This window comes from Cetorhinus maximus, chromosome 8 (genome assembly GCF_964194155.1).
Source record: "Cetorhinus maximus chromosome 8, sCetMax3.hap1.1, whole genome shotgun sequence".
Lineage (NCBI taxonomy): Eukaryota > Metazoa > Chordata > Chondrichthyes > Lamniformes > Cetorhinidae > Cetorhinus > Cetorhinus maximus.
In genome coordinates, this window is record NC_135886.1 from 8530734 (window position 1) to 8546938 (window position 16205).

Sequence of the window (16205 nt, forward strand, 5' to 3'; positions counted from 1 at the left end):
TCTCTTGTTGGAGATGGTCATTGCCTGGCACTTGTGTGGCCCGAATGTCACTTGGACTTATCAGTCCAAGCCCAAATATTGTCCAGACCTTGTTGCATTTGGACATGGACTGTTTCAGTATCTGAGGAGTCGTGAATGGTGCTGAATATTGTGCAATCATCAGTGAACATCCCCACTTCTGTCGTTATGGTGGAAAGAAGGTCATTGATGAAGTACCTGAAGATGGTTGGGCTGAGGACACTACCCTGAGGAACTCCTGCAGTGATGTCCTGGAACTGAGATGATTGACCTCCAACAACCACAACCATCTTCCTTTGTGTAGGCATGACTCCAGAGTTTTCCCCTTGATTCCCATTGACTTCAGTTTTGCTAGGGCTCCTTGATGCCACACTCGGTAAAGTGCTGCCTTGATGTCAAGGGCAGTCACTTTCACCTCACATCTGGAAGTCTGCTCTTTTGGTGCGTGTTTGGACCTAAGCTGTAATGAGGCCAAGAACTGAATAGCCCTGGAGAAACCCAAATTGAGCATCAATGAGCAGGTTATTTCAGTATAAGTGCCCCTTGATGGCATTGTTGGCAACACCCATCACTTTGCTGATGATCAACAGGAGGTTAATGAGGGTTATTGGCTGGATTGGATTTGTCCTGCTTTTTGTAGACAGGATATATCTGGGCAATTTTTCACACTGTTGGATAGATGCCAATTTGTTCTGGTGTTCAGTGTTCTGGAGCACAAGTCTTCCATACTATTGCTGGAATTTTGTCAGGGCCCATAGCCTTTGCAGTATTCAGTGCCTTCAGCTGTTTCTTGATATCAGATAGAGTGAATCGGATTGGCTGAAGATTGGAATCTCTGATCTGGGGACTCAGGAGGAGGATGAGATGGATCATCCATGGGCTACTTCTGGTTGAGGATGATGACAAATGCTTCAACCTTGTTCTTTACACTGATGCGCTGGGCTCCCCTATCATTAAGGATGGGGATATTGGTGGAGCCTCCTCCTCCTATTTGTTGTTTAATTGCCCGTTGCTATTCACGACTGGAAAACTGTGAGGGCAGACAAGGCCTCTTAGCTTAACGTCTCACCTGAAAGACGGCACCCCTGACGGTGCAGCTCCCCCTCAACCCTGCATTGGAGCATCAGTCTAGATTTTTGTGCTCAAATCTCTGTGGTGAAACTTGAATGCACAACCTTCTCACTCAGGCGGTGAGAATGCTGTCCACTCAGCCATGGCTGATCCATTTTTAGGCTTAGAACATTTTCAGGTTTAAACAAGGTCAATCCATTGCCCTTCTATCCATGTCACTGAAATAATTCCTTTAATTTTCAGGCCCACACCGGATATTATTTGGTACAAGAAAGGTGGCGAACTGCCATGGCCAAAGGTACGAATCGAAAACTACAACAAGACATTGAGGATCTCCGACGTCTCTGAAGAAAACTCGGGCGAGTATTTTTGCCTGGCTTCTAATAAAATGGGAAGCATTAGGCACACCATCACAGTGAGAGTGAAAGGTAATGACTCTATTCAGATCCATACAGACACTGCTCGAGCTTTCATTCCCCCCGCTCCCTGCATTTGGTCCCACTGAATGTTCCCATTTTATATTCTCATCTGTAGAACTAGGGCTGTAACCGGCAAGACTACAGGCCGGCAGCTGGAAGGTGGGATTAAAAAGGGCAGCTGGTTTTGTTTCTATTCTTTCTTTCTCGGCCGGCGCAGAGATGAGGGGCTGAATGGCCTCTTTCTGTGCTGTAACTTTTCTATGGGCCTGGAGGAGGCCATAATGGCCCCTCGACCCTGCTCTGCCATTTTGTAACAATGGCTGATCTACTTTCCCAATTTCACTTTCCCACATTGTTCGCCTATCCCTGATTCCCTTAATGACCAAATAGCGGGTGGAATTTTTACACCAGTGGGATTTTAAGGTCCTGCTGAAGTCAATGGAGTTTAGAATGTCTCACCACATTTTACAGCCCTGCCCCCACCATGGCGGGACAGTAAAACTCCGGCCATTGATTGTTCTCAGTCTTGGATATACTCTATGACGGAGCATCCACAGCTTTCTGGGGCAGGGAATTCTGATGGTTCACAACCTACTGAGTGGAGCAATGTCTCCTCATCTCAGTTTTAAATGGCCAACCCCTTATCCTGAGTCTATGCCCACTATGGACAGAGGAAAGTATTTACCATGAGAAACCCTCTGTGAGGTTTATACACGTCAAATAAGAATTTATTTCAGTTTAGATCTTGGTTGGGAAGAGCTTTCATTGCAGGGTAACTCTTGTCAGCTCTCAATAGCATCATAGAATGAGAAAGCACAGAATTAGGGCACTCAGCCCTCAGTGCAGATCCATCGGCCGGACCTCACTCAATGCCTCCAAAACTTTTGAAAGTAAGTTGGATTTACAGACTGATAAAGGTTTTATGGGGAACCCTTCACAGAGGTTGGTGTTGGGTTTCTATCAGTCAGTTAATTGACTCTTCATTTATCATTAGTGAGTTTTCTGAGAGATGTCAGTACTGAGGAATGGAATTTTTTTTTCTGTTCTTTGCCCCCATTTTCAGCATCAACTACTTGTGGCACTGGTCAAATGCAAAGAAAAGCCCCCTCTGCTTTTCTCCAACAATGCAGCATGACCTCAACCTTAGAAGTGTGACACCTACGGTGCATTAAGAGGTTAAATTATGAGAAAGGTTGCAAATCATTTCCTTCACATGAGCATAGAGAATTGAGGTTGTTTCAAATATGAAAAGAATTCAATTGAGTAGATATGGAACTATTTCCTCTATTGAGGAAATAAAGAACAAGGGGCAATAGTCTAAAACTAGAGCCAGGCCATTTAGGAGGGAAATTAGGAAGCACCTTTTTCACATAAAGGATGGGAATTCTCTTCCTTGAAAGGCTAATAATGCTGTGGACAATTGGAGCATTCAAGATTTTTGTTAGGTATTGATATCAAGGCATATGGAGTGAAGGTTTGCTCTCTAACCCATGGTCCAGCAATGTCTCTGTTTTAGAATTCTCATCCTTTGCTTTCAAATCCCTCCATAGCCTCACCCCTCACAATCTCTTTTGTCGCCCTGCAACCCTCCGAAATCTCTGCACTCCTCCAATCGCCTCTTGAACAACTCTGACATTGGGTGGCTGTGCTTTCAACTGTCTACACCTCAAGGTCTAGAATTTCCTCCTCAAGCCTCTATCCTCTCTAACTCTCTCTTCTTTTAAGATGCTCCTTAAGGCCGATAACTTTGACCAAGCTTTCTGTCATCAGTCCTAATGTGACTTAGTGTCAATTTTATTTTTTGATAATGCTCCTGTGAATCACCTTGGTGCAATTTGCTATATTTAAGGCACTATATAAATGCAAGTTGCTGTGGGTAAAGGTGGGTAAAAGTAGTTTTTTAAAAAGTCTTCCAAGAGATGTGGGTCTCACTGGCTAGGCCAGCACCTATTGTCCGCCCCTAATTTCCCATGGAAGGTGGTGATGAACTGACCTATTGAACCGCTGCAATCCATGTGGTGTAGGTACACCCACAGTGCTGTTAGGAAGCGAATTCCGGGGTATTCCCCCAGCGACAGTGAAGAATGGCAATATAGTTCCAAATCAGGATGGTGAGTGGTTTGCAGGTGGTGGTGTTCCCATGCATCTGCTGCCCTTGTCCTTCTGGCTGGTAGAGGTTGTGGGTTTGGAATGTTCTGTCGAAGGAGCCTTGGTGAATTCCTGCAGTGCATCTTGTACATGGTACACACTGCTGCCACTGTGCATCGGTGGTGGAGGGAGTGAATGTTTAAGATGTTGGGTGGGGTGCCAATCACACAGACTACTTGATGGCGTCAAGCTTATTGAGTACTGTTGGAGTTTCATTCATCCAGGCAAGTGGGGAGTATTCCATCACACTCCTGACTTGTGCCTTGTAGATGGTGGACAGGCTTTGTGGAGTCAGGAGGTGAATTACTCGCTGCAGAATTCCCAGCCTCTGACCTGCCCTTGTAGCCACAGTATCAATGTGGTCCTGTTCAGTTTCTGGTTGAAGGTAACTCCCAGGATGTTGATAGTGGGAGATTTAGCGATAGTAATGTCAAGGGGAGGTGGTTAGATTCTCTCTTGTTGGAGATGGTCATAGCCTGGCACTTGTGTGATGTGAAAGTTGTGCCACAGCCACGATTTAATTGAAAGACAGAGCAGGTTCAAAGGGCTGAATGGCCCCTTCCTTATCCTATGTTGCTTATACCATTGCTATTTCCCACATCCCATTCATGCCCTTTAAGTCAGAGCAATAATTGGTGAGTTTGAGCCTTTGGCCTAGGTTGGAGTCGATCCAGGTTTTAGAGATGCTTTAGGAATGTTTGAAGAAGTGGGAGATCTGAGGAATCCCAAGGCCCGGCTTTTCCAAATACTGCCCTTTCACCTGCCAATTATATGAACATATGAAAAATAGAAGAAGATTACTAGTCCACCTAGCCTACCCCATATAATGGGAGAGCCCGGTCTATCGCAATATATACAGTCCCCACCCCACCTGGAACAATGTAATCTTCTGGGAGAGACAGAAAATGAGACAAAACCCCAGGTCAATTTGGTGGGTTGAGGGGGGAGGACATTTGGAACATTCCTCTCTGACATGCCCACCCCCATCCCCCCGTTACACAATCCAAGCTAGTCCAAGGGGCCACTCTGTCTTGTTTGACATTACCAGGTCTAAGATGCTTTGCACCCCAGTCAGAAACAGGTCTGGAACCTGCACTAACGAATGTCTGCGTTGTAGTGAATGCAGATGTCTGGATGCATCATTCCCAGATGATGGGGCAGTTGGGGGAACAAAGTTAAGCAAGAATGTTTAAAGGGGGACAGGGTTAATCCGACAGTGCAACCCTTTTAAAGGGGCTTCTCTAAATTCTGAGAAGTTAAACAACTGCCTGCACCCGGATACTGAGCCAGATGGATCAGCAAAGCCCGATTATAAGTGAAAAACAGAAAGTGCTGGAAAAACTCTGCAGGTCTGGCTGCAGAGTAGAAGAAGAAACAGTTAATGTTTTGAGTCCAATTTTTAAAATTGAGTCTTGATGGGATGTGGGCATTGCTGACAGGCCAGTATTTGTTGCCCGCCCCTAATTACCCTCAAACAGAGGGGCTTACTAGGCCATTTCAGATGGCAGTTAAGGGTCAGCCACATTGCTGTGGGTCTGGAGTCACACATAAGGCTGAGCAGGTAAGGATAAGCAGATTTCTTTCCCTAAAGGACATTAGTGAACCAGATGGGTTTTTACAACAATCGATGACAGTTTCATGGTTATCATTACTTTCAATTTCATGCTTCATTAACTGAATTTAGATCCTATTAACTGCCACGGTGAGAATTGAACCCATACCCCCGGAGCATTAGTCCCTGGAATACTAATCCAGTGACATTACCACCACACCGCCATCTCCCTCTTCTTTGGAGGAAGGTTTTATGCCTGGTCTCTGCTAAGTTAGATGGCCTCACCTGGAGTCCCAGTGAGAGCTTCGATGACACACCCACTCGAGAGGAGGAGTCTGAACTCATTCCGAGAGTGAAGACCATTTCCCAACATGTACTGAGGATGCCATTTTTAATCAGATCTTTAGTGCATTTGGGTCATGCTCTGACAACCGAACAAACTCAACTTGGGCTTTGCCCTATAATAAAGCATTAGAATAATCTAAAAATGATGGTATTTGTCAAAAACGCAAATTCCATAATAATGTTGTGTTTAACTGCCCATCACTTTGTCTTTATTTTTCATTCTCAAAGCTTCTCCTTATTGGTTGAACGAGCCCCAGAACTTGGTGCTGGCTCCTGGGGAATATGGCAGATTGGTGTGTCAAGCCAATGGGAATCCCAAGCCTGACATCCAGTGGCTGGTGAACGGTGAACCCATAGAAAGTGAGTTAACAATTCCAGTGCCGTGGCTTCCATGTGTCCTTGTGATCCTGGTGCACTCTCTAATTCACTCATGCTTCTCGAATATCGCCTGTTAAAATGGAAGTGAAGAATGGGTGTACTGTCTAATGGAAGGGTCGGCAACCTTTTTTTTTAACCTGAAAATCCATTTTTTTTAAAACTGCCTAAAATAAAAGCTATTGGGCACCACAAGATGAAAATTCAGCATTCAAGACCAAATATATGTCAAATTACCAAGTGTTTCCGCTAGAATGTGTAATTTGCATATATGATAAATTCATCGCATGTATCAAAAGGAAAAAAACGAAATTAAAACAATTAATTTTGAATGATTGTATTTTGTGACTTTTTAAAATGCTTTCATTGTTCCCCCATATATGCATCAATTTGCACATAATTTTTTTCAATTCAATCATGGGATGTAGGCATCACTGGCTAGACCAGTATTTATTGCCCATCCCCAATTGACCTCGTTCAGAGGGCATTCATGAGCCACATGTAGGCCAGACCAGGTAAGGACAGCAGGTTTCCTGGTCCTAAAGGACATTGGCGAACAGTTGGGTTTTTAACGACAATGGGTTTTGTTCTCATCATCAGACCTTCAGTTCCAGATTTTTATATTGAATTCCCAATTTACCGCGGTGGGATTATGAACCCAGGTCCCTAGAGCATTATCCTGGGTCTCTGGGAATACTAGTCTAGTGACAGTGCCACCACCTCACCTACAAGCATATTCATTAAGAAAACGTAGAAGTGGTGAACCGTGTTAATTTACTGGAAAAACCGCACGTTTCCACATTGAATGGAAAAAATAAGAAGAAATTCACCTATAAAACTGAAACAATACTTTTTGCCTGTGTATTTGTAAGAAATGGAGTTTAACTGTAACTTTGTCAGCAGTCGTCTTTAAAACTAAATTAAGATGCGTGGAATTAAGACCATTTTCCACCAATTGATTTTCTTGACAAAAAAAAGCTTCTATTAGCACATTCAGAATAATTTATCATATCAGCTTTAGTCACAGCCAAAAAACCTGTTCTTCGAAACTTAAGCATCATCTAAAACCATATTTCTAACACTCAAAACAGTTTTATTTAGAGCACAATAATTTTTTTTTGTTAGGGTATAGGGGAAATGTTTGTAAGGGCTAGTAATCCTTGCAAAGCCGCAAACCCATGTCAATAAGGGTCTTTAGGGAAAACCGGTGTCCCACAACTCTCACTTATGACCCCAAGTAGCCGCGCACACCAGCGGCTATACCCCGGGATCTTGACTCGGCAGTCATACAAAACAAAGTGAAGGGCCCCTCAGCTTCAGCTGGTGGGTGCAGTGTGGGGACGTCACCCCTTCTAATATGCACCAGGACTGGAGACGGCGAATGAGGCAGAAGATCCTAACACATTGGTAGGACAATGGCTCAGAAGGTGGAGACCAGCAAGGTGTGTGACACATCCGGGGCACTGTCATGACGCTTAGATAGGGAAGTGGCCAGTCACCTGTGAAGAAGCTGGGACTTCACATAACATAAGCCCCATAGTTAGTCATGGAAAGTCATCGCCGCACCATAGACGGCAGACCTCCTGGCAGGAGTAGCTGCGAACAGCAGGAATTTTTTTTTTTTGTTAAAATATCATTTGAATCTGTAAAGTGAAGCATAATTATTAGCCTTTTACCCCCACAATAAAAACACAGCTCTTACTTTTCTTGACTTAATTCTTTTAGGCCTTTTGCATGATAATGCAATCCAGCTAGAAAAGGTTGGGAGCTGCAAACGAGACATTAAGAGCCACATGAGGCTTCAGAGCCACAGGCTACTGACCGCTGGTCTAATAAATGATCAATTTGATGCCATGCACTTTACACTATTAATGAAAGTCAAATTTATCCCTACCACGTAAGGCAGTGTGTGTGTGTGTGTGTGTGTGCGTGTTTAATTTCTGTGGGATTGTAAATTAAACAGCAATTAATTAAACGTATTTTTCTTCCTCTGAAGAGGTTCGTCAGAATCCAAGCCGTGAAATTGATGGGGATACGATTATCTTCCGAGAGGCACAGATTGGGAGCAGTGCTGTGTACCAGTGCAACGCCTCCAACGAGCATGGTTACTTACTGGCCAATGCATTTGTCAGCATCCTTGGTATGTTTAGAGGCAACTGGCCTCTCTGTAATGGCTGGTGCTGAGCTGAAAAGTGTTGGCTTGCCACAGGTCTCAGCTTGGCGATTTATGACCTAGAGTTCACTGCAGATGCGTTGGCCTTGGAGGGTGTTCACAGAGGGACGGCTAAGCTGATAAATGGGATTCCACACCTGAGGCGTGAGAATGGAGTGAAGGTGCTGGATTTGCTGGGCACCGGGAAAAAGGAAATTTTTAGATGATCTTACTGATGGGTTTAAAACCCAAACTGGAACAGGCAATCTGAATATCAGAGAGTCTCCACTTCAGATGAAATGATGCTCCCTTGATGTGGGAGTTTTCGAGACCTGTTTGCCAATTCAACCAAGTACCATGCTGGGCACTTTGAATGAAAACTATTGTAGCCAAATCGTCAGCAATGCTTAAATCAAACTCTCTTTACTCACCATTAATGTAACATGCAAAGGTGAATTGTCTGATGCTGTGGCCTGTCTGCTGGATTATGTGGGAACCATTCTGTAAACCAAGATGAGACTTTGATAGAATGTAACCAATAATTACCCAGTGTTTCCTCATTAATATCCTGAATGTCTGTGGCGCTGAATTAGACTTCATATTGAGTAGCTCAAAATGTTAGGCCAGGAAATTCTGTTTTTAGTACGTAAGAAACATTAGGAATGAGGTGATTCTCGAAAAATCCTAAATGCCACAAATGAATTAGTTGAATATATCCAGAGGTGTTTAAGGTGAATATGGTCTTTTCAGCTTGCTCGATTGGTTTAGGGAGTCAGGGAGTTATTTTTTTTATCCCTGACGTTAACCATATATTTTGTTACCTCTACCAGGAGTTAACATCAGCAGAAATAGGGATGAGTGGAATATATTAAACATAGAGAGAGAAAGTTGATAGATCAGTGTGAGGATAGGTTAGGTAGAGTGAGAATTACCGGCCCAAACACCTTTTCCCATTTCTTTTCCTTGCCCTCATATAAAGCTTACAAGCCCTGATGTGCCATAAAAGCAGCTCAGTGGAGGCCTTAGCAACTATTTTAAGTGTTTACCCTTCGCATCATCCATCAGTTCAGCCGTCAGAAAGAAAGACAACGGAAAAAGTCGGAACCGGACACTGAGGGATCATCCACGATGGTCCATTTTTCACAAGAACAGAGTATTCGTTTGCTCACCTTTTAGTTGTTTCCATATACAGTATTGAGAGTGCTCACACAGAATCACAGAACCTTAATGGCACAGAAGGAGGCCATTCGGCCCATCGTGTCTGCACCGGCTCTCCAAATGAGCATTATAACCTAGCGCCATTGCCCTGTCTTTCCCCCGTACTCCTGCACATTGTTTCTATTCAAATAATCATTTAATGCCCTCTTGAATGCCCTCGATTGAACCTGCCTCCACCACACTTCCAGGCAGTGCATTCCAGACCCGAACCACTCATTGTGTGAAAAAGCTTTTTCTCACCCCACACTTTGGCAAGTTATCAGATTCTGAGTGAAGGGACAATGGTGATGACAATTGGCCAACCCAGTTAACAGGTTATCGTGTCAGCCTTTGCTCAGTGTTAGCACTCTTGCCTCTAAGTCCAAAGATTGTGAGCTCCTGCCCCACTCCAGAGACTTGAGTGTGCAAACTTGGCCACAACTTTGGTGAGCGCTTCATCGGCAGAGGTGCTGCCTATCAGACGAAATGTTAAAGTGAACCAAGGGCAACTAAAGGATCCCTGTGGCAATCTTTCCAAAGAAGTGCAGGAAATTGTCCTGGTTACAATGAAGTCTTGACCAAATTAACTGATCATTCAAAACAAAAACAAAAATATCTGGAAAAACTCAGCAGGTCTGGCAGCATCTGTGGAGAGGAACACAGTTAACGTTTCGAGTCCGCATGACCCTTCAACAGAACTAAGGAAAAATAGAAAAGTGGTGAAATATAAGCTGGTTTAAGGGGGGGGGGGACAAGAAGAGCTGGATAGAGGGCCAGTGATAGGTGGAGATAACCAAAAGATGTCATAGACAAAACACTGACATCTTTTGGTTATCTCCACCTATCACCGGCCCTCTATCCCGCTCTTCTTGTCCCACCCCCCCCTTAAACCAGCTTATATTTCACCCCTTTTCTATTTTTCCTTAGTTCTGTTGAAGAGTCATGAGGACTCGAAACGTTAACTGTATTCCTCTCCGCATATGCTGCCAGATCTACTGAGTTTTTCCAGGTATTTTTGTTTTTGTTTTTGTTTTGGATTTACAGCATCCGCAGTTTTTTGCTTTTATCTAACTGATCATTCAACTCATTACCATTTGTGGGACTTTGCTGTATGCGTTTGCCTGCAAAAGATCAATGGCTACATTTCAAAAAGCAATCCCGTGAATGAAGTCTCCTTGCCTAGGGTGAAAAGACATTATCAATCTATTTCTTAGCGCTGGTGGAAAGCTCTGTAGCTGATAGAATCTTCTTTGTTTGCAGATGTTCAACCAAGAATACTGTCCCGACGGAACCAAATTGTCAAAGTGATAGAAAATAACCGGACAAAGCTTGAATGTCGGTTCTTTGGTTCACCAATCCCCACCCTGCGATGGTAAGTAGTGGGTTACCGAATCATCAATTAGTATTACACAGAATTTGCAACACAAGAGCAGGGCAGAGGCTGGGAGTTCTGCTGTGACTAACTCCACGTAAAACTGGCAGCCTCTCCACAGGCTCAGAGGGGGACGGGTGGGAAAGGGAGGGAGCCCTCCTGATTGGGCACCCTGTGGCCCACAGAGGACTCCCCTCGACCACCCACCACCCCCAACCTCCCCAGCAGCAAGGGACGCTCCTGCTGAAAGAGGCTCTCTCCCGCCCTCAACAAAGGACTGCCCCCTTCCCCCTCTCGCCGGAGCATGACTGAGTGAGTGGCCCATCGAGCCTGACCCACTTACCTGTACTCCGTTGTCACTGTCCGAGGGACTGCTGCAGTCCCAGCAGTGTCCACTGCTCCCGCTGTGGCGCTGCTGGGACTGAAGAGCTGCCGGTCCACCGATTGGCAGGCACCACTCGGAGGCGGTCCCTCTGCCCTTAAAGGCACAGGAGCCCCGACAGCAATGCAGTTGATTGGCGTTGAATTCCATCGGGGCTTGAGAAAAGGCGGCCATGGGGTTGCCATCAGTTTTCGACTAAGCAGATAAGGCCATGGCCATTAAATTCAGTCCATGGAGACCAAAGCTGGGCACGGTGCTCCGAGAAGGTCTAACCAAAGTTTTATTCCACCCCCAACATAACCTGATGCTTTGTCACATCCGTTGGCATCCCACCTTTCCTCTGATGTTGTTTCTTTGTGTCTTGAGGTTTAAGGATGGGCAGGGCAATAATCTTTATGGAGGAAACTACATCATCCACGACAACGGGACTTTAGAATTGCGCCGAGCTCGGAAGGCCGATGAGGGGACCTACACGTGTATAGCAGCCAACTTGCTAGGCAAGGCCGAGAACCGGGTACGGCTGGAGGTCAAAGGTAGGGTTCGTTAGGCCAAGTAACGAGCTTCTGTCAGTCTGTGAGCCGGGCTTGTTTTCTGGTGGCTGGTATTGGATCTATTTGCCAGAACCCCATTGGGATTGATCACCACAGTGAAAGCAGTTGTAGGCTTCTCAAGGTAACCACTCCTTCAGTTTTCCTGTTTCAGTTGGAAAAGATTGTTTAGCTTTTGCTGGGCAAAAGCAAAACACCGCAGATGCTGGAAGTCCGAGATAAAATGAAAAAAATGCTTGAGGTGTGGTTCCGGCAGTATCTGTGGAGAGGGAGACAAGAGTTCAAAGCCGGAATTTAACCGGGACGTTGGGACAGTTTGGAGGCGATGGGGGTGGGTAAGGTGGAGGGGGAGGGGTGCTGTAAAATGGGAGCAGATCACTTTTAGCCAGAAGGGTGACCAACTCTTATGAAATAAAATGCTGGGACTTCAACTGTGGGGGGCAGTTGCTGGTGAGCATAAGAGATGGGATAGTTGGTGGGGGGGTTGGTCATTCTGCTGCCACCTCGTGGTGGCCAGTGGCCACAGCGGGCATGCTCTGAAGAAGAACAGGGGCAAAGGCAAGAGGAGACTCCCAGACTCAGCCTCCCACAGGCTGTCCTACCCTGGAAATATGGGAGAAAAGGCCACAGGACAAAACGTCAAAATAAGGGATAATCCTTTAAAATACAGGGCACCCTGCCCAGAAGTGCGATATTTTCACATCACGTCTGCGTTTTACCAGCAGCGGGAACTATGGAGGGTGGACGTCTGACACGCACTTGGCGGGACACCGATTGAGGTACTTTTCCCTCTGCTGCTTTAGTGATGACACGATGCTCACTTTTCTTTCTTCCTTTTGCCATTAATTTAGACCCTACAAGGATTATACGGGCCCCAGAGTCTATTACTGTGAAGAGGTCACTTGCTGCGAAATTTGAATGTAAAGTGAGACACGATCCAACAATAAGACTGACGGTTACCTGGCTGAAAGATGACAAAGTCCTGTCCTTACCGTGGAGGTGAGTCGTCCTTCTGTTCATTGCTTCCTCATCCCCTCAGTGTGTCCCCTATCCTGGCTGGTTTTGCTGGTTATAGTGAGCTCTGACTTTGTGGCCGGGACCACAAGAACGAGGCTGCTCACTTGCTTCTTATCTCATTGTGCAGTACAAGAGGAAAACCTTTCCGTTCTGTCCCTTGGTCTGAGCAACATGGTTTAATTGACCCTGAGTCCTTAAGCAGCAAAAATTAAAACTCACCGGGATTCCCAATCTAGATCGTTCCTGCTGCAAAGTCCCGTGTGAAGACTTTGGCTGGGATTAAATTGAACAGTGTGGCGATACTCAGTAGAGCAGATTTTCAGAGTGCAAGATAGCGGCAAGAAACCCCACCCACTAAAGGTGCATGCCGGAGAATTGTTTGTGTGTTTCCATCGATGGAAGGACAATTGTAGACCAAGTGTCAATGGGCAAGTCTCGCTGGTACCGGCGAAGGTTTGGAAAATCAAGTCCAGTGTCTTCTGACACAAGATAAATGGCTGAGTTATTGAAGGGTCAGTACTTCACCGACAGGGGTCAGTACCTCACCGACATGGGTCACTACTTCACCAACATGGGTCAGTACCTCACCGACATGGGTCACTACTTCACCGACATGGGTCAGTACTTCACCGACATGGGTCAGTACTTCACCGACATGGGTCAGTACCTCACTGACATGGGTCAGTACTTCACTAACATGGATGAATACCTCACCAATGTGTGTCAGTCCTTATCAACATGGGTAAGTAGCACTCTATTATGGAGAGAAGAGGAGCAAAATAGGAGGAAAGAGGAAAATGAATGTAAGTGACTTAAGACTGCCTTTATTTTCAGGATGAAGAAAGATGAGGATTCTTTAACAATCATCAATGTGTCTGAGCGAGACGAGGGGATTTACACGTGTGTAGCCAGTACAGAACTGGACAGTGACTCAGCCAAGGCACGTCTCACTGTTCTAGGTAAATTTAATGATCTTATTGCTTCTCCAAACTATAAATTGTGAAATTAAGTGCATTTAATGTCATCACTTTTCTGATGGGCAGAAATTGGACATTTCTCAACTTCTTCTCAAGGTCTATTTTCATTGACCCCATGAAAGCAAATGGCGGAATGACATTTTTTCCCCATGTCTTTCTGCCCAAGATCGTAGCACAGCTTCCCGTGGCTTCCCATGGTACTCTTAAATAATGGCCTAAAAACTAGTGACTGTTTGCTTGGGCAGGTGGGTCATCTGGTGATCGTGCTTTTGACATGTTAGACACTTAACTGAATGGTGTTCAACCTGTGTTGCACTCACTTGGTGCATTGTCACCCTGTTGGCATGGACTGCTGTTCTTGTGATAGCCATATTATCAACTGAGTGTGTGCTATAAACTGTATGTTTTCAAATTATTTATTTCAGGCAAGTACCATAATGTCTGAACTCACATATTCGTCTTTCACTTCCCACACTTACAACTGTTTTCATAGCTTATTTTTCCTGGAGCGGGTCACTAGCTTGAATCCAGAGGCTATATCTTGAGAGGCGCCACTCCACATTAAGCACGACTGACCAGTGGTCTCTCCCACTTGTACCGCCTGCTATAGGTATATTGGAATGATTTGCAGGTTGACGGTCAACCTGTTTGTCCGCGTTATGGATGCACCTTCCGTGGCCATTGAGTCCTGGAGAGGCGCTCAAACCCGGAGCTTCCAGCTCAGAGGCTGGGACACTACCCACTGCACAGACTTCAAACTCACATATTACGAGGTATAAATCAGAACTTAAGAAGCATTAATGATGAGGAAAGGTCTATTGGTCCATCAAATCTTGTCCCTTTAATGTCAGTGAAGGGTGTTGGGATGTGTCAATCCTTAGTAAGACTACAATTAGAAAGATTTGGAGCTTTGCTAAGTTGCAGTATCTAAACCAAAATAGTCCTTACGCAATACGGGGTAGTAATAGTGGGCACCAGAACCCCAGGAGAGCGACCTGAGAGATATGACTGGTCAGTGATTCTAGCCTCCTCACAGGGAAATGTTTTCTGTTTCTATGGGTTCTATTTTGTTTTGCTGTCAATAATTAAATAAGCGCATCACAGTCAGGCTAGAAACTCGGATTCTATCAAAGCAGAAGTTCGGAGAAACATTGATGGTGAACAACACGTTAGTCCAAACACTTTTGAGTACTTTCCAAGGTGGATCCCTGTCCAGAAAGTGTCGCTGTGAAGAATGTTGGAGATAGAAAAATGATGGCAGATCATTCACTGTTCAAAAGAAATGATAAATTCTGCTTCTGAGGTGAAATATTTTGAGGCCTGTGAGGCAGAATGTCTGACGATAGTGCTCCTTTTGATTGCACCTGATCTGAGTGCTGCAATTTTATAGGCCCTTTCCATTGGATGTTGGTGACATAATTCAATCGCAAACTGGGAAACAGGAGACCATAAAACTGCAAGAATTTAAATAATATTTTTTTAAAATGTGAATGTAAGGACAGTCGCTTTCAGGTGTGACTGAATGTCGTGGGGACATAAGGTCTTGGAGCAAGTTATAACTGAGGGGATAACGGTTTTTTCAATGAACAGGGGTCATTCGGTCATTTTGTCTGCTGTCTCAGTCGTTACCCACTGCACCTCTTGACTGTTCTTGTTCAACTCTACTAGGAATGTCTTTTTTTTTAACTGTTTCTTTTTTTAAGGCTTAATGTGAAACTAAACTCTCAACCTTCCTCTTACCTCCACAGTTGCCCCTTCCACCCAAATTACCCCGCTTGCTGCTGTACTGAAAGGTAATCCACTTACTAACTACTTCAAACCTATTAACACTCTGACCCGGAAGTGAAAGCACGACAAGGTCCAGAGGTCCCGAGGACAGACCGGGATGTGAGCAATGGTCTGATGTCTTTACCTTGACAGCCACTGCATTCTCTACAGAGTTCTTGGTATTTTGTGGGGAAGGTTTGAACAGCGTAGTATCAAAATGGTACCCAGAAATAGCGTGGTCGCTCAAACTGTTTTCAGACGTTATTCTTGGCATTTACCTGGGCAGGATGGGACAGACTAGGTTGAGGATACTTGTTTGTTCTTGGAAGGTAGACAATGCTGGCATCTATTTCCCATGTCTAGTTTCCCCCAAGGAGGTGGAATTTGGCTGCCTTGTTTGTAAAACTGAGTGGCTTGCTAAGCTACTTCAGAACAGGTCAACCATGCAATTTGGAACAGCCGATGGAAACGGTGGTCCGAGCACTTCAGTTCCGTGGCGAGACTGGAGAAGCTGGGGTTGTTCCCCTCAGAGCTTAGAGGTTAAGAGGAGATTCGATAGAAGGTTTTCAAAAACACGAAGGCCGGGATTTTCCGGGCCCGCCTGGCACCAGGATCTTCCGGTCTCGCCGAAAGGCAATGGGCTTTTGGCTGGCCCGCCACACCCCACCCATGGCAGGTCCCACCACGGCAGGTCTGGAAAATCCCGGCCAAAGAATTGCCATAGAGTAAGTAAGGAGAAATTGTTTCCAGTGAGAGCAAGGTTGACAACTAAAGGGCCAAGATTTAAGGTGATTGGCAAAAGAGCCAAAGGCGACACGAGGAAAAAAAAATTCTGCAGCAAATTGTGGTCCGAAAGGTATTGCCT

At 45.2% G+C, this 16205-nt stretch overlaps 1 protein-coding gene across 1 annotated transcript in view; it reads left to right on the forward strand.

Annotated features, from left to right (window-relative positions):
* nfasca (neurofascin homolog (chicken) a) overlaps nucleotides 1-16205 on the forward strand; it is a 140405-nt gene that overhangs the window by 51250 nt on the left and 72950 nt on the right. The window contains exons 9-16 of the mRNA XM_078546405.1: nucleotides 1333-1517; nucleotides 5782-5913; nucleotides 7925-8068; nucleotides 10538-10649; nucleotides 11398-11564; nucleotides 12431-12578; nucleotides 13431-13555; nucleotides 15322-15366. Coding sequence (XP_078402531.1) covers nucleotides 1333-1517; nucleotides 5782-5913; nucleotides 7925-8068; nucleotides 10538-10649; nucleotides 11398-11564; nucleotides 12431-12578; nucleotides 13431-13555; nucleotides 15322-15366 — 1058 coding nt within the window. The remainder of the gene's footprint in view (nucleotides 1-1332; nucleotides 1518-5781; nucleotides 5914-7924; nucleotides 8069-10537; nucleotides 10650-11397; nucleotides 11565-12430; nucleotides 12579-13430; nucleotides 13556-15321; nucleotides 15367-16205) is intronic.